The following is a 27,873-nucleotide window of genomic DNA, read 5'->3' as shown; positions in this document are numbered from 1 at the left end:
AACTGTCATAATAAAAATCAAATTTTATTCAGAATGTCTACAATGTACCAGCCAACAAGATTGTTTATTTAACTAGCCCAGAATAAAATGAAGATGTGACATTGGGGGGGGAAAAAAATGTAAAAAGTGTGTACGTAAAACACAGCCGCCTTCCTATCGCCGTCTTCCTCGGTCTCTGCTTCTGTCGTCACTTCTGCTGCGATTCCGGGGGGCGCGGTCCCTGCTACGAGACTGACTGCGATTCCTGATGGGTCTGTCCCGACCCCTCACTCCTATTCCTCTTCGGCGGTCATCGTCCCCACGCCAAGGGCTTCTCTCTCTCCTTTCCTGAAAAAATAATTTGCAAGTTCAGCAAAATAAGTCTACCGTATATCATTAGAGTTTTATGAAATAAGGTCGAAAAAAGTTCATTAAAAACTTACAAATACAATAAAATCAGTGTCTATTTATTCAAAAAGTATTAGTTTTGTGACACCGAGACTTAAAATAACAAATTTTAATTAACAATACTGAGAGATTTAAAAAATCAATACTTGTAATCTCTTGGCTGCGTTTTCTTCTCTCTCTTTCCACATTTTTTCTTGCTCCTCCTTTTCCTCTTTTTTCTTCTTTTCGTGAACTGCTGCCTGCAAATATAATGGTTAAAATCCTTATACATGTACATATATTATGTTTCCTCAAGAATTTCTGTTTGCTTGATACTCTATAACTTTTTTATTTATGGGACAGATTTGCTAGGAATCTAAACAAGAAAACTAGTTTTTGGAACTGAAGTTTCTGTAATCACAATAATTCCCACTAAATATATCAGATTGTCTTTGTATCAGAAACTTTACCTGTTCCTCTGTTAATGGTAACCAGTAGATACACGGTATTGTCTTGGTTTTCTTAAATAAATCATCAAGAAGCTTTGCTGGGGGTTCATCCTCTACTTTCTGGTCTGAAATATTAAAAAAAATCTTTATATATGTGCAAAATAAGGAATAATATAATAAAAAGTATTCCTATATTTTTAAAAAATCATATATTGATCATTTTAATTTTCAATTTTACTTCTATAATTATTTGTTGATTTATTTCAATCCCTATCCATTGGCAGTGATGCAGTAGAGTTTATAATGACCTTTACAAATGCAAAGAAAAAAAAAATGTTGAATACCTCGCCTGTCTCTCCTTGTATCTGCATCCCTACCCCTCAGTCCCCCCCTTCTGGGTGACCTTGACCTACTTCTGCCCCTGTGTGGGGCCTCTTCACGCTCCTGGGACTGTCTGATCTTGTCGCGGTCCCATTCCCGCATGGGTGGCGTGCGTCGTTTCTTCTTCTCCTCCTCGTCCTTTCTACGAGCCTCCCTGCGGGCCTCACGCTCCGCTCTCTCTTTCTCCTCCCTCTCCTTCCGTGTGTCCTGTTTAACCTCCTTGGTTATCACTAACGGTTTGTTTGGATTCTGGAAACGCTCCAACTAAAACATTAAAAATGTAGTCAAAGTTTTAACAGAGAAAAATGTTTTTTTATTAGAGCATGCACACAATGTAATAAGAAGAGGGTAGTTAATTACCTCATCTTTGGAAGCATATTCCACCTTGAGAATTTTGGGATTAGACTGGGGCCATGTGGTTCCATGGAGGGCAGCCCTCGTAGCAGTTGCCTGTTCTTCATTTTCATACTGCAAAATAGACAAAATGAATCGCATATTTTCTTGACTGTTCCATCCGTCTCATAATGCATATTCTAAGTGACCATTCACCACAACCAGATGAGATACACAGACCTTTTTCATTTATTTCTAAATGTTTTTTCGACGAATTACAACAAATGTATATTTGATTAAAGAAAATTGACACAATCAGGGCACCAACAATTTTAGTAGAACATCCCTGTGCAAGGGAACATATTTCTGTAAATGCTACAATAACAGAAAGATCATTTAACTCAGTTCAGCACTCACAAGCAATTTTGATCCATATGTGGATTTCCCCTTACTTCCCTACTCACTAACGAACAAGCAAATTACTACATCCCCCACAACTCCATCCTAAGAGGATTATCATGATGGGACAAAAGTGAAGTACAGCTTTGTAGAGCTTCATCTCCCCTCCCCTTATAAATAAAATACTGGTACCCAAACAGACGTATAAACAAAGCCAGAGCAGACTACTCACAGTGACAATACAGTGGGACTTGATGTTGTCGATCCAGAAGCTTTCTTCCACCAGACTTCCGGTTCTCTTCAGCAACTCCTTCAGCTGGTTGAGGGTGAAAGGACGCGTCAGGTTCCTGATGTGTATGATGTTAGATACCGGTTTCCTGGGTGGAGATGGGGACCGTCCGGCAGCGGTTGGTTCATCTGGTTCAATGAGAGGCTTGGGCTGGCTGATTCGTCGGATGATTTTCGGCTCAGGCTCTAAAAAAATAAAGAGAATAGAAGACACATACAGTATGTATTGCAAAACACAAAATCACGCACTATTAAAAAATGTTTTATTTCAAATTTCTTGTACATAACAATTTTACTATGGTGAAGGATCCCCTGAGAACACGGATCAGTCAAATACTAGACCAAAATTTATCGACACTGAATCTGGATAAGTTTAATGCTTTGTCTTTATATTTACTTTTCTCTGGCGAGGATTCCTCTTTCTTCTCCACTTTCCTGGCTGGTTCCTCCTGGTCACCATTTATCTCCCCTTCATCTTCACTGTCTGACTCCTTATTTTCCTTATCTTCATCATCCTCATCATCCACCACCTCACCGTCGGACCTCTCTTCACCTTCCTCTTTCTTCACCGTTTCATCACGAACAACCTGCAATTTTTTTAATTCATTTCTGTGAAATTCTTTTTGAAAACAAATGTAAGAATGAAGTAATTTTCAATTAAAGTTATGAAAGATGATAACTACCATCAAAGAACAGTATTTTAGATTATTAGTCAAGTCTTACATCTAAATCATGTAGAGCAATTACAAGGGTATACTTTCTGTGTGTTGGCATTATTTTTAATGATCACATAGTTCATAATATACATCACATTTGTCAATGCTTTAGATTTTAAAATCCAATTTGAATCGAACATTCTTGGCCTCAAACAAGTCATGTAAAATCTTACAATAGTTCTTTGAATTTTAGGTTCCTCTGTTTTATCCTCTGCTTCATTTTCCTGATCAGAAATTCTCTCATCTGGTAAGTCTAAATCCAAGACTGGCTCAGAAATAGGACTGGATTTAATGTCTGGCATCAGCTCCTAAAGATTAAAAAGACACAACTTAGCTTTTCAAATGATCATGTTGAACAAGTACCATATTCTATTCACTTGCATTAGGAAATATCCATGCAAAGTGTAAAATCAAATGTTATGCCTACCTTTAGAGACTCTGTTGAGAATTCAATACTGGAGAGCCGCTTGGTCTTGGCCTGGGTGGTGTCAGTGGAGGTGCTGGTTTTGGTGGATCCCCATCTCCTCTTCTTTGCTGGCTTCTCCTGGGGCTCCTCAGGGGCCTTCTTCTGTGCTGTATCATCTGAAAAAAGGTTAATACACATGCAATGTATTTACTGGTACATCACGTTGATACAATAACCTATAAATCAAAATTTTCTTTAAAATAATCGGGGAACAAAAGATTTTTTCATTCAGTGACAAACCTGATGTAGCAACACCCTGCTGTTCTTTCTTTGCGTCTTTTTTCTCATCCTGTCAATTACAAATATGATTCCAACTATTAATATACAACTTCAATACTGTGTGTTTTCAAACATGATTATCAAACATTTCAAAATATTTTGTATGAACAATCCAAATTTTATCCAAAAATGCCAAAAATCACTTTGGTAAAACATACATCAAATCTTGCTTCAAAATAAATTTTGAAATTTATAAAAAATTTTCATTTAGAATATAAATATTAATATCAGGCTGGTGATGGCCCACCAGTCATGCATCAGTGCACACTGTTCAAGCATGACTGATCATGACCTGACCTGCTGCAAGGAAAAAAGTTCACATGATTACTGAAGCTGAAATACCGCCAATACTTGAGTGCTGCACTACCACTTCTGACCCATGACCTCAGTTAAAGGGCGATTCCAAAACATAAAACATTGGTTCAGATTTCCCATCAGCCGACGCTATCTAGTCTACGAACAATTAGGATGTACAAGAGAGTGGGCGTTAAAGTGCGACGAGTTCCCCAAAAATATAATTTCGAAATGTCCTGGCCGAAGTAATGTCTTTTTTTTCAATCGTAAAGACATTGATGGAATAGGTCACCTAATACAGTGTCCCAAATTGGTTTAAAGTCCAACAGAAGATAGATTGGTCACAATCTGCAGAATTTGCAAAATGATGAATCCGAAACAAAATACTGGTTCCAAATCCAAGGTAGGTCACCAGACATAGTGTCCTTGTGTTCATAGTTGTTCTTAACTATGAACAATCCAACGATGAAATGTCTCCATGAACACCTACCAATAACTTGGTAGCTATTGTGTTCAGAGATATTCGAATGTTTTAATAATCCAGGTGGAAAAAAGTCGAATCCATGGAGCCCAAAAAAAAAATCAAGAACACAGTGAGAACTGATTAATCAGTTTTCCAAATATTGAGTGGACAATTCATGCAAAGACAAAGCTTTTACACTCGATAACATCTGATGAATTTCCATAGCTTCAGGATTGTTCACAATGAAAGTTCTTAGAAGTCATATCGTTTCTCCACAAAGTCCTAGCATTAGAACAATGTGAATTTTATCCTCCATCAAAACCCCATTTGGCTGACAAAGCTTTCATATCTTTGTATTTCAGTGGTCTAAACCAAAGTCGTATTTACTAAATGTTCAACATTTTGTATAAAGGCTGATGGAAGAATATCCAGTAAGATCCACAAGCTTTGATAGACGATTAATCAGTTTGTGTGATGCCACAGAGCACTTAAGAGCCATCACATGGCATTTTCTTCAGCAATTGAATTTGGAATGTCACATTTTAGAACACATGACAATCACAAATGGTTACATTTTTCGAAAACGGCAGCAAATCTTATGTTCACTTTTGCCAACGTGGCAAAAAGTGCAGTTTTGTACGCTACGGCAAGATGTTGCCTTCTGGCATTATCAAACAACATTGTAGCCAGATCTATCGATTGGTTTGGAAGGCTAGGGCACAGGGCAAATGGCGGCTGTTTTAACCCTACTAGGGAATTCTTAGCAGATGGCAGCACTGAACACTGGGTCATCCATTTGTCCGTCTTCCCTCAACGTACTATGCAGTATAAAATCTTACATCTCAGAAAAAATCATACAAAAAAGGAGCATATTCTCTTCAAATATATCATATTATGAATATTAAGAAAAAAAATCTTTACTAAAACTTAAAAAAAAATTTTTTACACTAAATTGGGAATAAAATGCAAATATTTAAATATTTTTGATACATCTAGTTTTTGCAAACTGGCCATTACTATTAAAAACAACAAGTTCAAAGATATTTCAAATATGTAAATACTCATAATGTACAACTTTAAAATTTGATTTAATATAATTACTATTCTTAAGGCTGAGAACATAACTTTTGCATCCATTATTAATATGCAGAAATACAGTTCTCAAAGAAAGAAAAAAATTTACACATAAAAAACAGAGAACATTAAAGATTCTAAAGAGAAAACATTAGCTCCTTTTCTGTACAACACAAATACAAGACAAAGCGGTACGTACCTTGTCTGATGCAGACGACTTATCACCTGTAGGGATTTCTCCATCTTCCACTTCCATTGATGTGTCACTGAAAAAAAAAAATAATTAGAAATTTCCCTGAAACCTGTTTACATATCAAACACTTGCGTAGTCAGACAATCTGCACTGTTGTCAATCATGACTTCTCAAGGGAAATTCTAAACTGATCTTGGCTCTCACGTCTCTTTATCAAGGCAAATCCCATAAATGTAAATACTGAAAACCAACTTTTATTTGCAACTGCATTCTGTAACTGAATATATAAGTAAATTCTTAAACATTTATAACAGTAATCACCAAAACTCAGTGTTCCAAAGATCACAGCCAGTGAACTTTGGGGTCAAGTCAGTGAAATTCAAAAGTTGAGAAGTCAGATGGGCTTGTAAATATCTTAAAAGACAAATGCTTAAAACAATCTGTAATCAATTATGCATAACAGAGGCCTCATAAAGTTTTAGTGTTACACAGGGGGCAAGTAAATTTTTTTTTGGGGGGGGGGGGGGGGGGGGGGGCCAGTATATTTTGACAGACCACTAGTCCTACTAGCCTGTTAGTTTGAAAAGTGTTTGTGAAGACTGTCATAAGAGAGGAAACATCAATTTTGTGGTCAAATATCATTGCGACAAGAATGTTAATATGAATCTCACAGAATAATAGGTTTACACTATCGCTATATTACTTAAATGCTGGGCCTTTATTTCTTTATAAGAAACATTTTGAACAAGTTATGAAAAAATATATGTATTTGCTGTTTTTCATGATCGAGGTTACTAAGCAATGAAATAAAAAAATCTGCGAATGCCATGCTTAATTGTTGCATACAACAGGTATGCAGTTATGCATTACTGTGATCGTAAGTTGCAATTCAGCATGTCGTTGGAGCGATTTGAACCTACAATTCTTGTATCATTAGTCCTGTTGACCAGCATTACATGTACTGTATGATCAACCACATCACCATGTTGTAGAGATACAGGGACTAGTTTTTTGCTTCAAATAAACATTAATTCAGAAAATTTTTGCTGTGTTTCTGAAACCAACTGTTGGTACAATACTTCAAAAAATTTATCTCTAAATGATCATCTGAAATGATTCTCACAGTAAGTTTGACTTATCTGAGATTAGTACATGTATCACTTCCATTATTTCAAAGAATCTTTGGAATTTCTTTCACAGAATAAAATCTTTACCCAATCTGAACATCTGACATGTCTGTTGTTTGAGTATCGTCTGTCGATTTCTCCGTCTTCTTCTGCAATAAAAAAAAACGAACCCAGTTTTGCAATGGATCTACAAAACTACATCATGTATCAAGAGACATAGTTTGCAGTTCTACATACTCATTTTAAAATTACCTTGTCAAATGAAAAATCAAACATCCTACTGAATGTCTTTATCAGAGTTCAAGACAATGACAGGTGTTTTGAAAAAAATTATGTAGTTGCCAAAGGAACCTTTTTTTAACTACAGTACATTCCATCTTATCAATTCCATTTAGTACTATTGCCAAATCACTATCATATCTACTCCTATCCTCCTACACATGAAGTACTAATGCCAAATCACTCTACCTTCACCACAGACACTGTACTGCCGGGTTGAACTGGTGAAGTGGACCGTGACCTGCTCCGGAACTTCTTGGGTGACCTTGACCTTTCCGACTCTGAGGATGATGATCTTGAAGATGAACTGGATGAAGATGCTGACCTAATTTAAAAAAAAAAATTTAATTCCCTTTACTCAAATAAATGATGATAATTATAACACAAAACTGACCTGAATAATTAAAATGGCAAAAAGAGGAAAGAAGTTTTTTCTAACCTTGACCTTTTAGTATCATGTTTTCCCTTTGGATCCTCTTCCTCTGTGTCTGAATCAGAAGATGATGAGGACTTCTTCCGGCTTCTTCCCTCTCTCTTATCTGAAAATCAATAAATATATATCAATTTTTTTTTTTATAAAATAGGGATTTGAATTAGAAAAAATTGCAATTTCTCCATTACCATATCAAAATTGGGTAATGATCTCATTAAAATAAACCACATTTTGATCATACCACTTTCTTTTTTAGTTGTTTCTTTGTCTTGCTTTTCTTTAATCTCTTTTTCTTTTGCCTCTTTTTCAGCTTTTAAATTAGCTTCTTTTTCTTTTGCCTCTTTATCAGCCTTAAGTTTAGCCTCCTTTTCAGCTTTATCTTTAGCCTCCTTTTCAGCTTTTTCCTTAGCCTCTTTCTCAGCCTTAAGTTTGGCCTCCTTTTCTGCTTTCTCTTTAGCTTCTTTTTCTGCTTTTAATTTAGCCTCTTTTTCAGCTTTTAATTTAGCCTCTTTTTCTGCTTTCGCTTCTTTTTCAGCTTTTAATTTAGCCTCTTTTTCAGCTTTTAATTTAGCCTCTTTTTCAGCTTTTAATTTAGCTTCTTTTTCTGCTTTCTCTTTAGCTTCTTTTTCTGCTTTTTCTTTTGCCTCTTTTTCTGCTTTTTCCTTAGCCTCCTTTTCAACTTTTAGCTTAGCTTCTTTTTCTGCTTTCTTTTTAGCTTGTTCTTTTTCTCTAGCCTCCTTCTCAGCCTTCTCTTTAGCCTCTTTCTCAGCTTTTTCTTTAGCCTCTCTTTCAGCTTTTTCCTTTGCCTCTTTTTCTTTTGCTTCCTTCTCTGCTTTCCTTTTTGCCTCTTTTTCAGCCTTCTCCTTTGCTTCTCTCTCAGCCTTCTCTTTTGCCTCTCTTTCAGCCTTTTTCTTCTCTTCTCTCTCTTTTTCTTTTGCTTCTCGTTCTGCTTTCTTTCTTTCTTCTCTTTCTTTTGCCTCTTTTTCAGCTTTAATTTTGGCCTCCTTTTCTTTGGCCTCCCTCTCAGCCTTTTCTTTTGCTTCTTTTTCAGCCTTTTCTTTAGCTTCCTTTTCAGCTTTCTCTGTAGCTTTTCTCTTTTCCTCTTCTTCAGCTTTTCTTTTTTCCTCAGCTTCTTGTTGCTTTTTCAGTTCCTATTTTAAAATTTTTTTGAAATTCAGTCTCCTTTAAAATATTGCTAAAATATTGCACCAACATGAAAGGTATTGTCCCCAAAAAATTAAGCCAAATTAGGGTGTTAATTTACAAACACAGGAAACAGTCTCAAACAGCATAGTAAATCGGTGGCAAAAATGCCTCCATCTATCACCACCAAAAAGATATAAACAATAACAAAGTTAAAGTAGAATCATTTATGAATGTCTGTGTCTTTTTCTAGGGATATACCTCTGCTGAAGACACCTCTTGTGTTGAGTCCCGTGAACTTTGTCTCAAGCGCTTGCTGCGAGAACTTCTAGATGTTTCACCCGTCTCCTCCGCACTTGTTCCTGGGGTTCCCTACACAGACAACATAACATACATAAAAATAACTCCTCTAATAGTAATAAACATTTCACCCACTCATCTTGATCTATAAGAAATATTGCTTCACATAAATCTACTTCTTTTTTTTTCGCATTGCTTATTTCATCTATGTCATAATCACATAATGGGGGGGGGGGCGGTCTCCATAAGTTACCTTATCTTTGTTATTGCTCTCAGGAAAGCTTGGTTTTGCTGGAGTCTTGGTGGGGCTTGGCTCACCAAAACTCTTTGAAGGGCTTTTCTTGGTTGGGCTGGATTCTGACTCATCCTGCGAGTTACCTGATTCCTGGCTCTCCTCCTCTGAAAGAAATAAACAGACAAATGCGTTATACATTGAATATCCTTCAAATATCTCTTAATTCTATCACAGCTTGCAAAAATGTATTAGCACAACAAACCATTTTAAAATATGATCAGAGAAATGTATGATAACTTGACAGCATTTGTTTTGTAACAAAATATTATAGAATACCACTACGAAAATTTATGGCCAATAATCCTATCAATATCCTTCAGATATTTCACTTCTGACCAATGCAGACTTCAATTAGTTATTTCACTTCAATGAACATAAAATTTTGTAGATCAACTCAACCACAAAATCTACAAAACTTGGTAAAGCCAAAATAAATTCATTATTTTTTTGGAATTTAAATACCCCCGCTGATAAAATTTCATTACCAAAAAATAAATAACTTTTTTTATGGAGAATTTTTTTTTTTAACCAATTTTTAATTAAATACGCTTCAAGTCTGAAAAATAAAAATAAATTCCCTCCCTCACTCCTGGGTCTAGAGACCTCCAGGCGGCAATTCCAAACAAACATTTTTTTCAGGATGACCAAAGTTGAACCATCGTTTATGAATCCACAGTATAAACTATAAAGTTGCAAATTTTGAAATGTCCACTTAAAATCATTCTACTGTATTATTATTTACATTATAAAATATACAACTAATATAACTTATATATCCAAACCTGAAAATCTCTTCTTCTGTTCCACAATAAGCTCCCTTTGTTTGGCCAAGTATTGCCTGATGAAATCATTTTCTACAGCTGCACCTTCCTGAATCTTTTAAAATAAATAGATACTGGCTATTCATTCATTTATCTAATTTCTTAATATTTTGTCTTACTAACTACTTCTACATATATAAACAAAATGTTATGTTAATTGATGTAACTTATACAACATAATTCACATTCTCTTTAATTCTTTTAGAAATAACAAAATAATATGTAATTTTTACCTTTTGGTTTGGAACTTCATCTGCAAAAGTCAACGTAATCAATTTTGTACATGTAAGTAATGATATATAAAATGGTTAAATGGAGGTAGCATGAACAAAGCATGAGAGAATATTTTTGATACAATGTACCAAAAAATGTTTACTTCGGATTTTTTCATTCTCTTTTAATGGTTAATTAAAATAAACTAGGGCAACTAATTAATGATAAGGTTGAGCTGCTGACAACATTGATGTGTTTTATCAAAGTGAATAATAAATACATTAGGGATAAAATATTTACCAGTTGTATCAGCATTCCGAATTTTTTCAAATTGAAAATGCTACAAGAGAAAGAAAATTGTATTAAATTATTAAATATAAATATTTTTAGTAAATAATTGGTTTTTTTTAAATAAACATTATAATTATTAAAAAAATTATCTTTATAAAGATGTAAAATTATCATCTAATCATGTATGTAATGCAATATCAAGTTTAAAATTGTTTTATAACAGATGGAGAATTCTCACTGACTATTGGTTGTTTTTTTTTAAACAAATCTGTATTATACATGCCATCAGGGCATTATATTCCCCCATTTACTTGGTATCAAAATATAAAATGCAATGTAAATACACTCTTTGCATGTATCATACTACCAGAAAACCAGAATATTGTTTAGATTATTAAGATTCTGACATTAAGTTTGTCTATTGTCAGTACAAACACTCTGAAATGCAACTCAGTTGCCAACTGTCAAGACAATATTTTTCGAAATCAGCCGCCCGACCCGGCCGGTGCTTTGTACTCATTTTAGTTACACTCAATTTTTTATAAGGATCAATATCTTTGCAGGTTTAACAAGTTATCTAAAAACTGCATTAACAATAGCTGCAATGTTAATATTTTTGCTTATGATCTCAAACCATTAAAATGGTGCCATGAGCTCTTCGTAATGAAACGTTCCTCAACAAAGGGAAACAACCTTTTCGTTTTGAAAAATAATCAGAATTTATTTCAATATGTGCTGATAAAATACCCACCGCTTTAAGTCTTTCTATAAGTTCTCGCTTAGTTCCATTTTTGGGCAGTTTGTTTCTGTCGCATTCCTTCTTCAAATCAACAACTCTAAGTTCATGTAGCTGCTTTCCTCCAACGAGAAAATTCTCGTCCTCCATGTTTATAACTAAGCTTCCGTGGATCAGATTCGGGCGTTTCCGTAAACTTTTTCATGGATTTTTCTTTAAATTAAAAATTTACTCCAGAACTTTTTAAACTGAATTTTAATGGAACACATTCATTTTTAAATTGTTTTTGTATTTTTTACCCAAATCGAATGTTTCCGTAACTAATCGACGTAAAGCGGAAGTAGCAGACAGCTGAATGTTGAAACGCTTCGACTTGTTCAGAAAATGAAGTAGTTTGAGATTGAAGCATCATGAACATGGACACGACTTTGGCTTCTGTAATGAAAAACATTGCAGACGCTCTTCAACTTGACTCCAACAACAAGTTAGAGGTAATTTAACTGTTTAATAAGTTTATTAATTTAACTTTATTCTTCAATGAAAAGTTACACTTTACTTGCACTTTTATCAACATATGATAAAACACATGTAACTGTATCACTTATGATATAGCTACAGTCTTAAAAGAATAACTATGATGAAATGCATGATTTTATTAAAAACCACACCTTGTTCAACATTTTTGTATAAAACATGTTTGAAGATGATTATCTTTTTGTCAGACTTTTTAGATCTTGTTTCTTCCTCTGTTCTTGCTGAAGTATAGGATATCCTGTGTTTTAAAGATCTATTAAGCAATCTGTACAGAGCATTAAAATGTACATATGCTGATATTCTTATCTGTGCCTTATTGTCTTTGTGCAAAACTTCATGTTTAACATTATTCTTTGATGTTAATTTTCAGTTCAAGATATAATATTGTAGTTGAAGAAAGTTTTTATGTACCAGAATGTAAACATTCATTTTTACTCTGTTGACAGACTATAGTCTCCCAATTATTTTACAGTTGTCCAAATCATACCCAAGATTGCTTTCATACTATAAAAAATTAATTGGCATGCCTGTTTGAGTGTTCAGTGTTTACAAATTTCAACCTTATCATAAATTTCAGTAAGCTTCAAATTCTCAACTATTTCCCTATCTGCCACCCTTTGTTTTCTCAATTCTCTTAATTTTTGTATAACATGACTGTGCATCACTTCTTGAGAGTATGAGTCCAGATGATACATGTGTAACCTGGATATGAATAATCATACAAAAATGATTTGTCACTAACAAATAACTTCTACTTTGGACATTAAAGAAACAAATGAGTTCTAGCCAAGATAATAAAGACTGATCTAGGCTTTTTTTTTATAATCATAATGTAAATTTTATAAAACTATTATAGAAGAAGTCTCTTAAACTATGGAGATTGATTCAAATATCATTACTTTAATTAAATAAAGGAATATGATTTCATATCAACACAACTTGCCTTTAAAAATTTATGCAGATCAAGACAAATTAAACACAATAAAACTGTAAAAGGTTTAATAATATTCAGCACACTTAACATCAAGTGCTCTTAAAAGTTGTTGTTGAAGTGTGTAAAAATGAAGTGGCTATTATACTGTTGACTTGTATAAGTTTGAAAAGATAAACATACGCTGTACTGATCTTGTTATTATCTGTAAAGGCTTTAGATTTTCCCTATAATTGATTATAATTCTATGGACATTAGTCATATACCACTGGCTTTGAAAGCAAAAACAAGTTGGGGGAAATGGGATGGGGGGGGGGGGAGATGATTTCCAGTTCATTTCATCAAGTTCATTTCCAACCTACTTAAAGTGCAATTTCCCTTTCAAGATACTTATATAGAAAACCTTGGGAATATATCATTAAAAAAAGTTATGATGACCATGCGGTAACAACAAACATTGCAGACTCCTGTGTTTCCTACTTTTTGGTAGAGAATCCCATTTACTATAAGGGTCATTGAATCAGCCTCTACAACCAGTACTTCCAGATAAGCAATTCAAATGAGAACCCAGGATCCTCATGCAATGGGGAATGTGTCCAAAGCTCATGAGTATATACACAATGCATATTTACATTTAGGTTGTCTGATAATCATGTTTTTCATATATTAAATAAGTTTATGGTCATTCATATGTTTTAAAAAACCACACACTTCTGCATTGCCAGCATACAAAATTTCAATTTTAACACTTTTACAAATCTAAAATTATGATGTGTAAGTTAAAAAAAGGATTGATTATGTGATGAAGTTGGAATAAGCCTTTATTCAGTTTCATTCCACAGGAACAAATACCTTCCTTCCTTCCTTATAGTGAAGGAAATTTCTAATATCTAATTTAATATATAAAAAAATATTCAAACACAGTTGCATGTCCATTTTTCATAACTCAGAACATAAATGACATTCTTATGAAAAAAAAAATGAAGGAGGTGTCTCTATGGAATGAAAATTTTGCACTTAAAAATGAGATTCCTTTTTTTTTAAAGAAGGGTGTAGGTAGGGGCAAGTATTGCTAAGCATGTGATACTCTCAGAATGCTTTTTTTATACATATATTGAAATATTGCCTTGTTGTTATACACAGGATGCCTATGTGAAATATACAGAATGTGTTTTCCAAATCATGTCAACTCTGATAAAAGATGTCAAGTCTAAAGGTAAGCTCATGCCTGTACATGCTACTAATCCAGTAAAGCATAAACACAATGTGATTATTTCAGGATTCCTATCGAGTCTAGCACTTCCTTTACAAACTGCAGTAATGTAATTGTACTCAGTTTACTGGGTATCCCGTTCCAGTGTCCTTGAATTGCTTCCATATTCCTTAAGATTAAAATATTTGGGTTTTTAAAAATTTAATGTTTCAGTCAAAAAAAAAGAACAGATTTGATACTCTCAGTACTTTGATTTAATTTTTCTATAGATGGCAAGGTGCTCATTACCAAAGAAGTTATGAAGTATGTCCAACTGGGGAGTCAGTGTATGGAGAGGATTCTTATTGTTGTCAACACAATCTGTAAGTGTCCTCTCCAGATATAATTATTTCTGTCAGTGATGATCATAAGTCCATTTGAAAAATTTGGAAATCAACTGGAAAATATTGGAAACAAATCCTTTGATAAATTCAGTAGTATTTTTGATGTTCTTTTAAAGTATAAATAATAAATTTCTCTCTCTCTCTCTTTCTCTCCTAATTTATGAAATATTGTTTATTTATATGTTCAAGTTTCTAGAATTCTAATCTTTTATTTTAAAAGCCAAATCAACTGTCATGCCTGATCAGAAACCAGCACCTTGGACAGCTACTACCCCCATTTACAGACCCCCAACCTCTCCTGCATCTGACCTGGACACTAACAAACCAGGATGCCGGTTCTCTGCCCCTGTACCCCCCATTCAAGACTCCCCAGACAGGACAATGTACCAGAGGTAGTAACTGTAAAGGGTTTTTTCCACTTTTCAAGGAATTTTTTTATGCTTTCATATCAATACATGTATTATTAAGTTTTGTTATACTTTCATGTTAAATACTGAAATCTGATTGGTTAAGACGCAGTTCATAATCCGTTCTATTACCCTCAGCGTTAGCAACACACTTAGCAACGGGTAACATTACAAATTGTTACATGCGCAAAAATTATGCGCGTACGGTTCGCTGTAGAATTCACGTTATTCCTATATTAAAGCAGTAAAATTTTCTTAAAAATTAAGACATTCAGTATAACAAAATAAATAGTGCCTGTTTGGGAGGATAACAGTTGAAATTGACATCCCTCGAAAACCATTGTCAACCTCCGCTTCGCATCAGTTGACAATGGTTGTCTCGGGGTGTCAATTTCAACTGTTACCCTCCCAAACAGGCACTATTTATATAATATTAAAAATGATAGGAAAAAAGTCTATTTGAATATCACAACATCAATTCCAGAAGTATGCATGCAGTCTACAGTTCTTGTCTTTGGCGTGGCAACTTGACAACAACTACATGTTGTCGTATATTATGGCTATTTTGTAACAAAATACACACAATCATTTTACTCTGAATTACAAATAGCATGCATACAATACGATTATAACATCATGCCTATTTATTTATAGGACAAAGTCACTAGGGCCACTAGATTTAGCGTACAAAAGAAACCAACTCCTCATGGCTGCTTATAAAGCCAGGCAGGCCAAACTCAACGCAAGGAATGCCTTTGACTTGGTATAATTATCTGTACAATTGATTTTTATGGTGTTTTTCAATTTTGTCTTTAAGTACTAAATGTAGGATTATTCACAGCTTATAATTTGAATTTGCCTCATCTTATGTGTATGGTTTGCAGCTAGTGCTTAAGAGAGATATTTTACTCAAGGTTTATGTTTAAAATTTGTGACAAATTGGATCAAAACAATTAGTTTTGATGCCTTTGGTTGTTGTATTGTGCCCTAACAATTTGAGTTCGTAGCTGCATATATGTTTTGAACTAAGCCTTTTCATTTTCATTCATTCATTAAGTTTTATGTTAGATTGATTTCCCTGTATTTTAATAATTACTATTTGCAGAGCTTGACATTGCAAAGAAAGATGGCAGAGAATTTGGCAATTGCAAAGCTACAAGAAGAAGCTGTATCCTGAATACCAGATGTGTTGATTATTTGCAGTACATGTACTTCAAAATTTCAAATGGCAGCTTAAAAATCAATTTGTGAAATAAACATGAAAAAATATATGAGATTTGAAAATACATGTTTATATTGAATGAGTTTGTACAATATCATAGTTTGTAATACATGTGCTAATACATGTGTCTATATATATTTTTTTTGCATTACAACTTTGAAAGTGTCTTTCAAAAGCCATTCTTGACTTAAAGTTGATTAAAATGCCTTAACACAACATTTAGCTTTCAAAGAAGATGAAAGAGAGACAACAAAGACTTGACGATTTGGCAAATCAGTGAGTGATTTTTCTAAGTTACAACAATTTTGTAAAGAGGATATTGTTCTAATGCTATAATTTTTGGCAGTTTTTTTTTCAGTGATCAAAATCAAAAGTTTTGAGTCTTTAAGTTTTCAAGCACTACAGTTTTAAATTTTAAATGACCTAATACAAAACTGTGTTCAGAAAATTCTAATTACAATTAAGTCCTGTATAATTAGCTCAAAATTACCAATATCTATGCCTGCAAGAACCAATTTTGGTTGTATGTTATCTGGAGATTCTAATGGACATTTTTTACTCTAAACAGAAAATTTGGATCTTCCAACAAAGAAACCAAAGAAATATACAAACAAGTTCTGAATTATGAACAAGATGCAGTAAGTCAAGTTTTATTCAGGTCTTTTATCAGGGATTTCTGACTTTATGTAGTAGTTACCCCATATAATATTGTTGGTTATGTGCAGATACCCGATGGGCGTGGTCATAACGACACTCAGGAGCTACGCTCCCTCGTGTCATTATGACCACGCCCATCGGGTATCTGCACATAATCAACAATATTATATGGGCTAAGTTACTTGTACCATAGTTTACGATTATTCATTGTATCTTATTATTATAGTAATATAGGGAGTGCACTTGCCTCTAAACAATACGGTGCCAATGCGCTGGTCTTTATATATGTACAATGTACTTCATGAATTTCCAAAATGACTTTCTATCCCCGACAAAGATTAATTATTCTTCATTTTTTTTTTTTAATTCATAGTTATAATGACTATATCGACTTCTCATTGTTATATTTTTATTTCATATTCATTCATTTTCCGACTTTTAGAATCGATATTTGCTTAAAGAAATAAATTTATTAACACAATTTCATATGTACGAACCCTAAATTGTGCAATGCTTCTGTTTAAACAATTGAAATTAAATTTAAATTGATGAAGGTAATTAGTTTTTCAAAATCTTATTTGATACTCTGTAGCAATGTATGTTTTTTAAAAGTGGCTGAAAAATCATGTACATATATATTTTGAACAAAATTAATCAATAAGCAAAAAAAATATTATTTGAGAAATGCATGTCGCAAAACTGTGAATGGTTAATGTCAAATTCAATTGGCTACTGCTATTCACTCTGTCCACAAAACAAGTTTTCTATTCAAACGCTTTCCTATCACGTGATTGACTTTCTATAAAACTCTTAAACAGGATACCCCTATTTCATTTAACACGCATTTCTCTACTTGTCCGCACACATGGAGAGAAATATTAAAATAGAGTTCTGACAAAGCCATTGCCGATATTGTTTTGTCTTGAGCTAAAAATGAGATTTATTCGACGAACTAAGTTAGTCGAGTCATTTATTCGTGTTGAGTTTTTGGCAATTTTGATCTGGAGGAACCTCTTACTGTGGAGTATTGTGGACGCGCTAAAAAACAACTTTTTTGATTTTGTTTTTACTCGAGGTAGTGGGCGGAGTTAAAAAAAAAAGTGTGGGGTATAAACATATAACCCACACTTTTAACAATAGAAAACTCGCCAAGCTATGGTACAATAAATTGTTCATCCCTACTGTCTTTTCTTATGAAAGATAACCCAAATTGGAATGATTTAATGAAGGTAAATTTTAACCCTAGTTACTCCCCTTGCATAAACACTATATTATTATTCAAGCATTGTAATTAATCATATTACAAATTCAAAAGTTTTTAAACTTTATTTAGAAAATAAATATCTATTGATATTTACTGCTGTTTCAGGAGTGGTTACAAAATATGCGCAAGGAATTGGAAGAAAATCCAAGTGATCCATCTGTCATCAGTAAAGTAATGCAAGCTGTTCTCTGGTAAGATATGAATTTAATTTAAACTAAATGCAGAATTATTAATGTACCTGGTATATATGAAAATGAAAGGTACATGTATTGACTAAAAAATAATGTTTGTTTTAATGATGACAGCTGCAAAGACCATCCGCTCACTGAAAAGTTGAAGGCTTACCAGTATAAAATTTATGAGAGAATATATCCTTTGGTATCAGACAAATTGGAGGAGTCGAAAAAAGTCACTGTTCCTTTGGATAAGAGTCTTTGGCCTTCAAAACCAAAGGTCAAGGACAAATTGGCAGAGGAAAAGTGGGATGAGAATTCTGATGATCATCCAGAGGAAGATAAGGGAATCATGGAAGCAGGGGAAGTAACACTAAGAGAAGACAAAAGTGAGATATCGTTAAGTGAATTAAGTAGTGAAAAGGTTAAATCATTGGAAGAAATCAGTGCAGATGTAAAAGAAAACTTAGAAAAAGCCATGGACATGGGTGATAAATTACAGCACAAACTGGAAGAAAACAATGAGAGGACTCTAAAGATGGCTCAGAGAGTTTCACTCGATGTAGAGTCATACCATGCGGAAAACATGGATGATTTGTTTGATGACGAGGATGAAGAAAAGGAAGATGATGAGGATGATGAAAAAAGTATTGGAAATCAGGATGTCACAGTGCCAAAAGAGAGAGCTGGTTCTGGTGAAGAACTAGAATTATCTGGAAGAGCACTTAGAAGTGATTCATCTCAGTCCTTGGAAGATCCTGAGCAAATCAATAGATTGAAGATGGAGGCCTACAAGAGGCACTTGAAGGGAATATCAGAAGATGTTCATTGCTACTTGGACAAGCTTCAGGAGATGTTTATCTGTGCCTATGAACAGTTGGGGTCCCCAGAGGGGAGAGATTGTTGCTACTCACAGCTGGAAGAACCTTTCTTCAAACCAATCTGGCAGTATTTGTTAGCGTTGTACAGGTACAATTCATAATACATGTATTATAAAAATCATAATGTATAGTGTATCTACTGGTAAATTTATTGAAGTTTCACTGTATCCTGAAAATGAAACTGAATAAGAAACTGAGTTAAGAACTTAGAGGTCTTTAGGGTCAGATAAAAGAGTATTTGGTTGGGTTTTTTTCCAAATATTTCCTTTGTTACATGTATTTCAAGCTCACACTTAATTTGTAGGTTTGGTAATAAATCTTTAGAGATTCAGCTTGCACATGTTATGACGGTTCATATGAACGGCTCGCCAGCAGATCTAGGAGTGAAAGCGAAACTAAGGTTGCAGTCACATGACCAGAACGTGAATGACATTCCATACAAACCAGCCATAGAAGAACTTAGATCCATCTCATCACAAGTGACTCTTCTGGGAAAACTTGAGAGTTTAGGTACCAATTTTGAATTTATACAGTGGATCTGGAAAAAATTTCATCAGGGGGGGTGTACAAGGGATGTTTAAATCTGCAGGAGGGGAAGAGCCTGGAACCCCAACCCCGATCCACGTATTCCTAGCAGAACAGAATTTTAGTATCCATGTGATCCCAGCTTAAAGAATATTGGAAATTATTGAAACAACACAAATATTTCCCTTTCTTAGTGACAAATTTTAGTGAAAATTGGCATAAACATTGAAGAAACTTAATTTAAAACAAATCATTGAGCAAACTAATATTACAAAACAACAAAACAAATAATAATTTGTTTACGATGGTACACAATCAAGTCGGTGGTTGGAGTACCCGGCGCCCAAACTTTGAGTTTAAAAAATTTAAACGTCTACATTTTAATTAGGTGTTGGTAGACCAAAAATTAATGATAGAAGAAATCAAGTTCTTCATTTTGCTATTTCTTGTGACTAACTTTTTTGCAAGTTTCACTAGTATTCTATTTCAATTATGGAGATAGTTCTAAAATATATACTAATCGAGCATTGGAAATCTGACTGCGACGTTTTAGTGAATTTTGACGTCAAGGCAGTGCAAAGAAAATTCATCAAATTGGTGGGGAATCGCAATAGAAGACCTTTTCTGACCAAGGAATTGCTTAATAAACAAAACCTATATGATGGAAATGGGGTCAAAAGCTTCAATTAATCAGGATTTATTAACTGATTATTTAACTAAAATTAAAACAAAGGGACTAACTATCAAGGGGTTTTTTTTGCACACAAAATGATTTCAATGGGTCTAAAGTATATACCAAATGAATGTGGGAGACATTTTACAGTAAGTTTTGGGAAGAAATAACTTGATTTTTTCTTTAAAAAATCAGGAATGGAACGAATATGAAACTGTTACAATTTTGAAATTTTAAGAAAAGATGAAAAATGAAGAATAGTCCATGTTTTCAGTTAATATATATGAGGTGCTTAAAACATAGGAGCAAGGAAAAACGATAAAATAATGTTACGATGAGTTTGTGGTTGCTCCGGGTCAATGAATGTAGACAAGTTTGTTAGCTTACCAGGAATGAACAAATGGTGTCATAAACTTAAAAAATTTTACGTTAATAAAAGGTGTCCTGGTTTACTTTGTGGTGAAATTTCAATGATTTATCTTTTTACCAAGAAAGTAAGAGTCTCAATAATTTCCGAGCAACCCTCATATTTTGTAAACCACACCTTTTACATGTTATCTTTTTAAACAGGTTTTCTAATTAAAGGAAAAATCTGGTTATTGAAATGATGAAAATGGTGGATGGCTGCCAAAAGGATACCCTTATTGTAACGATAACTCCTTCTACAGTTTTTAAAATACGAAGTTGTTCTTTTGCAAATCAATTGTACATTTATCAGAGGAGTGCATATTGCTAGGATTTTGATTGAGAAATTTTAAAAATATTTTTTTGGCAGAAATATTGAATATATAGTACCCCATTTCTCTGGACAGGTAGTGTTTATCAATTCAGAGTTGACAAATGGATTATGGATACAGTTCACACAAAGAAAAACCCAGTTTTCTGTTACATTGACAGCTTTTCTCTTGTTGGTGAACTGTGATTTGACGTGTATAATTTATTTTTTTATTTAGTGAAGTCTTCTCGCCTGATCTGTAGATGTGTGGAAGAACACTACAATACAATCGGCGGAAATGTCCCAGCCATGTAAGTTTCATGTACCGTATATTCGGTAATTTTCGCATTGATTTGCACTTTGTGGTCACTGTTATATCGCAAAATAATAATACTCAGAAATTATATCCAGTATTGTTTGTGAAAAGAAACTTAATTCACAAAATATTACTGATGCAAATGAAAAAGGTTATTACACATTTTCCCTATTTTCGCAATTTTTGTGACACATGATGTAACCTGATATACCGTACTTTGTTTACACTGAAATAGGCAAGCAGTTAGTAAAATAAGTAAATTGTTGCTTAAATTGACACCAACTATCCAAAGTCCACAGTCTTGGCATAACTTTATTAAAATAAAACAGAGGGTTTTTAAGGGTTTTTTAAAATTCTTTAAAAAAAAAAAATATTCTTTAAAGGAAAACAGAATTTTTTTTATTTTTTATTTTTCATAGTTTTGATATGGGATGGAGGTTATATTCTAAAATTGCTTTATGACCCAATATAATTCAATGACTTAATTAGATTATAGATACTCTTTTTAAAATTTAAAATCAAAGCTGAAGTGAAGCTTTTATTCTTTGTAAGTCAGAACTTAAATCTTTATTGAGTTTTGATGTGTCACTTTTTGACTTAAAAATTTCTGTTATATCTGCAGTGGAGCGGACGATTTACTTCCTATCTTGAGCTACGTCATAGTAAGGACAGGTCTCCCACAGATTGTGTCCGAGTGCAGCATACTGGAGGAGTTCATTCACGAGGGGTAAGAACATTGCTAGATCTCCACCTTGGTGTTACTGTAAACACATCATATTTGGTGCGAATGATACTGATATTTGGTGAAAATTGGTTTTCAAACAATTTAGCGTGGATTTGAACAAATTTGATGTCAACTTCTTGTTAAATGTCAACTTTTCATGTTTTGTATATTAACATCAGAACGGGGGTATCACTAGTTGGGGTTTTTTTCCAATGGATTATCACAAAATTTCATTCTATAATAGGACAGAATGTTAATAATGTTTTGAATTTTACTTTTTCATTCCTTTCCAGGTACATTATGGGAGAAGAAGGGTACTGCTTGACTTCAGTTCAAACAGCTTTGAAGTATTTAGAAACTCTCAGTAACAACCTGCTTGCATCAGATGAAGAATAAGTCAATTGCTGAATTTCTATCACCTACATTACATTGGTACAAGATATTTTCTGGATTGTTGACTGGTATTTACAGTGGAGCTGTCGATAACGTAATCATGTGGTTTCATTAATATTTGTTGAATAACAATTTTTGTTGGTTCTGTTGTTCAGTTGATCCACAGAATTAAATCTTCATTAAAATGCAATTTCTTATAATAAATTATACACAAAATGTAGCCTTGAAAGTGTAATTTTCATCAAATCCACGAAAAAATTGATGCTCAAAGAAGTTAATGAAACAGTTTTCTTTGTACTGTAAAAGTGGTTATTTGCGCGTTGGGAAAATACTAGCTACACAGTAAGCTTAAAACTGTATGAAACAACCGCATGTGTATGGTACAAAAACTTACAAACTTTTGAGTGGTAAATAACGCAAACATGTATTTAATATACCCACAAAATATTGTTTGATTAAAGAAAAAAATACTTATAACCAACAGTGTAAAATTACTAATGTATTTTATCATAATCTTTAATACTTCTACGCATTTAATAAGAGTACTTGTATTTTATTGGGAGCGGAGTGGGCCAAAACCCTTACCTAGCAAAGATGATTTATTTAGGTTGGGAAAAGTTATGCTTATTAAGAATCATTCTAAAAGTTTGCCGTCTCTCAATATTCTGGTTAAATGTTTTGTTTTAGAATTTATAAAATTATTGCATTTGACTTCAGTGCTGTAGAGTACATTTTGGGGTTTTCATTTCATTATAAAACAGCATGTCTTGTGTGCCATACATTTTAAAATGAATAATACTAACTAAAGTTGCTTGAGAGACCAATCTATATTATGTTATTGATGTGATATCCTTATGTTGTATGCATCATTATATGATGCCAAGGAAGTGATTGTGATAGCTAGTGTCTTTGGATGACAAAGTTGATATGTGTTTTTGTGATATATCTTTTTTTACAAACTGTTAATTTACATGTATGTCATTACAATGTTAAAATATAAAATATGTTTTCATTATCTTATTAAATATAATACTTTTTAAAAAAATGTGTCATTTATCAATTGAGAAGTAAAAAAGGTACATAACTCTGTTAAAAGCTAACATTGCTAGAATTGCAAAAGTTATTCCTCAGCTAGTTTGAAACCAGTCTAGCTTGTCAGAAGCCATAGGAGGGTTAAAATGATTCAATAAAATGAAAAAAAAATTCTTTCTTTTATGTTTATATGCATGTAAAATAACAAAAATGCATTATTGATCAGTATGATGCTTTGATGGAAGAGCCATATGTACATGACCTTTGAACTTCACCTTATTTGGTCATATCTTGCTGTAGTCTTTTGCATTCTTACCAGTTATTACCAGATCCAATAAGCAAAACACTAAATATTAACTGATTTTTTAATTAAAATTTGTAACTATGTGTATTAATATGAGGAAATATAATCAGCAGATATATGTATAACAGATCAGTTAACACATAATGTAATGGTGTTTTGTGGAATTTATTTTCAGTTTAAAAACTATATGTATTCATATTACAAAATGTTTATATGAAAAGGAAAGGAACTAGGCATTATTAAAATGATTTATTTGAATTGTTTCAATGAGTGTTATTTTGAACAAAGAAAAATGATTTATTAACTAATCTGATAAAATGACTTAATGTTCTAATAAAGGGTTGTGATTAAATCTTTCTTGTCAAGGACCTTACAGCATAGAATAGCCATTAAGAAATATAATACATGTATCAAAGATCCATCTAGCTTATTGTTGATTGCAGCACAATTAGCTTGTGTTTTTATGTCTTTTGCACAATCATGCATTATTTCCCTACAATCACTTGTTGTGTTCACAACTCCATAAGAGGTCCAAGACCTATAAGTATCAATATCAATGACATCGACGATATTGTATCGATATCGATTCACTAATTTCAATATAAAGGAACTTAAATTCATATGTACACACCTACAGCTGTCCATATTTAACGTCGATATCGACGATATCATATCGATATCTAGTCGCATATGTATACAACTACAGCTGTCCATACAGCTGTCCATATTTAACGTCAATATCGTCGATGTCGTATCGATATCGATTTTTCTTTGTCTACAACTGAAGTTGTCCAGATTCATGTTGATATCGATGATATCGTATCGATATCGAGTCGCATATGTTCACAACTACAGCTGTCCATATTTAACGTTGATATCGTATCGATATCGATTTGCATATGTACAGAACTAAATCTGTCCACATTTAACGTCAATATCAACGATATCGTTCTCCATTGTTTACAACTGAAGTTGTCTATATTTCATGTCGATATTGTTGATACTACAGCTTACCAAATTTTAACGTCGATATCGACGATATCGTATCGATATCGATTGGCATATGTACACAACAAAAGCTGTCCATATTTATTGTCGATATCGTCGATATTGACGATATCGTATTATCGACTTGCATTTTTGCAGAATGTAATCGAGTACTTTGGAAAACTGTACCATGCTTATCTTAAGTTTTGACGATATTGACGATCACAATCCTTAGATACCATCGTTTGGACGTTATTCTTATTATTATTGATATTGATTTAATTTTATTACCGATGGATTCAAAAGAATTCATAAGAGTCAATATTGAGGTTGATATTGTCATTTTTATTGATATTGTTATATTTGTTTTAATGCAATTATAGAGATCGCTATTGATGAGGATATCGTCATTTTGTGTTCAGTATCGCCTATACATAGTTAGCATGTCTTGAAATTTATAAGTGTCGATATCTATGTTGATATCGTCATTTTGTGTTCGATATCGTCGATATCGACAATAAAATTGATTTTGCAACTCCATCAGTGTGTGTCGATATCGTCAAGTTGTGTGCGATATCGATATCATAATTGGTCTAGCATTTTTCAAAATTCGATATCGATGTCGATAGCTCATTCTGTTGTCGATGTCGTCGATATCAACAACAAAGTTGGTCTTGGACATGTCTGCTCCATAAATACAATTGCCTTGTATTGAAAACGTTAAATGGAATATACAGACAATCATGAGTAAAAAAAAAATTATGTTCATTGTTTCTGTGATCACTGAATTGTTCCACAAGCATGCATTTCAAAGTATTTACACAACAATTGATGAAGACACCTGGGCAAATGACGTAACGAGACTAAATATGGTAATTCATCGAAATGCTGTCAGAGGAAAAAGAAATTAATAAATGTACTATATAATCAAACTCTAAATTAGATACATGTGAATGCGTTTCGTGACACGGTGTGTCGTTTGTCTCGCATAATCATATACATCGTGTAAAACACGTACCTGGTAGTTTGAACTAATTTGTATATTATATTACCAAAATATACATGTACACTCTTGATCTACAGAATTTGATGGATTGAACAGTCCAAATTTTTATCCACATGTAAAAATCAGTGGCATTTAGCATTCAGAGAAATTTCTCCCTGCTTGATTGACACCTTCGTTTAAAGGCAAAATTCGTGCCCAGAAAAACAATTAAGTAATGACATACATTTAATCATTTCGTCGTTGTTGACTTTTTGAAATGGAAAACCACGAAGAGAATACATAAACTAGTTGAAGGAGAATTTTCTGGTAAGATTTTATTGACTTTAGTTGTTCAACAATTTGATATGAATTGTTACCTTTGTTCCTTGTTCACCTTCACCCACACTCCAACTCCAATGCCACGGGATTAATATTATTTTTTCTTTACAAAATCAACACAGCTATTGTATCAACACCTCTTCTGTTTCGACAGTTATATAACACATTTTTTTTTTCAATTTCAACGTTTTTAAAGTATAGTAAAGGAAAATATTAGTTTGTTGTATCCAAATAGATGTCTTTATAAGCATTACCTAAAAATGATAAATATCATTCAATGATAAATGATATAAATGTGAAACGATCACTTTTTTCATATGAAATATTTAAAACGTTTCATATAGAATTTACCCATCTAAAGGGAGATACAATAGCGAGGCATTTGTCATATAAATGCTCTCAAACGTAAGCTGGTGTTATTTCTATCATTGAAAATACAGGCAATTGGCGTAAAAGATCATTTGTTTTTATAGGTATATAATTTCCCTTTCTATGTTTTCATCATTCGGTTAGGGAGCACTATATATCTACCTATAAAAAGAAATGTTTTCCCCGAAATATAACACATCAAGCATTACCCTTGCATTACAGGCGGGATTTCAAAACAAAAAACAAATACAAAAACAAAAACCCCAAAAACAACTCAATCTTCTGAAAACTAGTCTAATCAAAGAGCCGATCTTACAAGTCCAAAAATGAAATGCTTATTTTCAAACATTGATATGCATATGACAGTGAGGCAAATCCCCCCCCCCCCCCCCCCAATCCGGGCCTTTCACTCTTTTTTTTTTTGCTCACCTGAGTTGAAAGCTATATATGTCAGATTTTCTTATCACTTTTTGTCCGGCGTCCGTCTGTCTGTCTGTCCGTCCGTCTGTAACTCATTTTACATTTTCGACTTCTTCTCTAGAACCACTTGGCCAATTTCAAACAAAGCATCGTTGGGTATTAAACTTTTGTAAAATGAAGGATTACGTCCTCTTTCAAGGGATCATTACGAAGCATCCTCGGGTGGTGTAGATTCAGGTTGCATTTTACAAAGAAATATATAGAGAAAAAATTAAAAACATTCTCCTCAAAAAAACTATTTTGCTGGAAAAGCTGTCACTTGTGTGAAAGCATCTTCGGGTAGTGTAGATTCAAGTTTGTTCACATGATCTCCAGGGGTAGGGTGAGGCCACAACACGGGGTCGAACTTTTACGAAGGAATATATAGAGAATTTTAAAAAAAAAAATATTCTTCTCAAAAACCTTTTAGCCACATGGTAGGGGGGGGTAAACTTTTACATAGGTATATATAAAGAAAAATAATTTAGATTTTAAAAACCTTTTGCCTTGAAATGCTGTTATTTTAATAGTTTTAAATTATTTTGAAAAAACTCAAATGTTATGATCTATTTTATCATTAAATACATGCAAGTTGACATATTTTTTATTCTTGATTGTTTAGACTGTGGCCCCTGGACAATTCTTGTGCCCCACAAGGGGTTCAAAGTTTGATGTAGGTTTATATGTCCAAGATCTTCTTGAGAACTGCAAAGCTCAATTTAATTTGTGATATAATATCATCCTGTTACAAAAGGGGCATAATATTTAACACGAGAATATCCATTTAGAGAAAATTTTGAAAATCTATCTATACAGGATCTATCCTACTACATGTACATTGTCCAGATATTTTGTATATGACTCCCTAAATCTGATTTTATTATGGCTACTGTCATTCAGGTGAACGATGTGGCCCATGGGCCTCTTGTTTAATAGAATCTTTATTTCTTCCTCAAATTTCGGTTCAAATACGCACAAGCCAAGATTTTGTGAATGTACAAGAAGAATAATACCTGTTTTACCAGACAGAAACATACACACATTGTCA

The 27,873-nt window shown here is 33.3% G+C and overlaps 2 protein-coding genes across 4 annotated transcripts; one reads left to right on the top strand and one right to left on the bottom strand.

Annotated features, from left to right (window-relative positions):
* Window positions 1-11,528, bottom strand: LOC128187670 (apoptotic chromatin condensation inducer in the nucleus-like). Of its 3 annotated transcripts, XM_052858088.1 has the most exons (22): window positions 11,355-11,528; window positions 10,613-10,652; window positions 10,333-10,352; window positions 10,061-10,154; window positions 9,237-9,382; window positions 8,945-9,055; window positions 8,113-8,691; window positions 7,782-8,046; window positions 7,547-7,646; window positions 7,297-7,432; window positions 6,916-6,977; window positions 5,708-5,774; window positions 3,639-3,687; window positions 3,360-3,514; window positions 3,106-3,240; window positions 2,614-2,803; window positions 2,161-2,402; window positions 1,557-1,664; window positions 1,160-1,460; window positions 837-940; window positions 534-626; window positions 1-327 (listed from the first exon to the last, which is right to left on the bottom strand). In XM_052858088.1, exons 1-22 carry the CDS (start codon window positions 11,487-11,489, stop codon window positions 154-156), a joined length of 3,306 nt encoding a protein of 1,101 aa, XP_052714048.1. In that variant the 5' UTR covers window positions 11,490-11,528; the 3' UTR covers window positions 1-153. The 3 variants fall into 3 exon arrangements, with proteins under 3 accessions (XP_052714048.1, XP_052714046.1, XP_052714047.1); XM_052858086.1 differs by having other exon boundaries at window positions 7,782-8,691; XM_052858087.1 differs by having other exon boundaries at window positions 7,553-7,646; window positions 7,782-8,691.
* Window positions 11,529-11,650: 122 nt separating this feature from the next.
* Window positions 11,651-23,395, top strand: LOC128187672 (VPS9 domain-containing protein 1-like). The gene is made up of 14 exons (XM_052858089.1): window positions 11,651-11,830; window positions 13,948-14,020; window positions 14,287-14,379; window positions 14,621-14,792; window positions 15,462-15,570; window positions 15,913-15,975; window positions 16,253-16,305; window positions 16,598-16,667; window positions 18,056-18,141; window positions 18,256-19,092; window positions 19,309-19,514; window positions 21,156-21,228; window positions 21,856-21,960; window positions 22,251-23,395. Exons 1-14 carry the CDS (start codon window positions 11,750-11,752, stop codon window positions 22,351-22,353), a joined length of 2,124 nt encoding a protein of 707 aa, XP_052714049.1. The 5' UTR covers window positions 11,651-11,749; the 3' UTR covers window positions 22,354-23,395.
* The last annotated feature ends 4,478 nt before the right edge of the window (window positions 23,396-27,873 follow it).

This window comes from Crassostrea angulata, chromosome 6 (assembly GCF_025612915.1).
Source record: "Crassostrea angulata isolate pt1a10 chromosome 6, ASM2561291v2, whole genome shotgun sequence".
Taxonomy (NCBI): Eukaryota; Metazoa; Mollusca; class Bivalvia; order Ostreida; family Ostreidae; genus Magallana; species Magallana angulata.
Note: the sequence above shows the minus strand (reverse complement) of the source record. Positions and strands in the feature narration are given on the sequence as shown.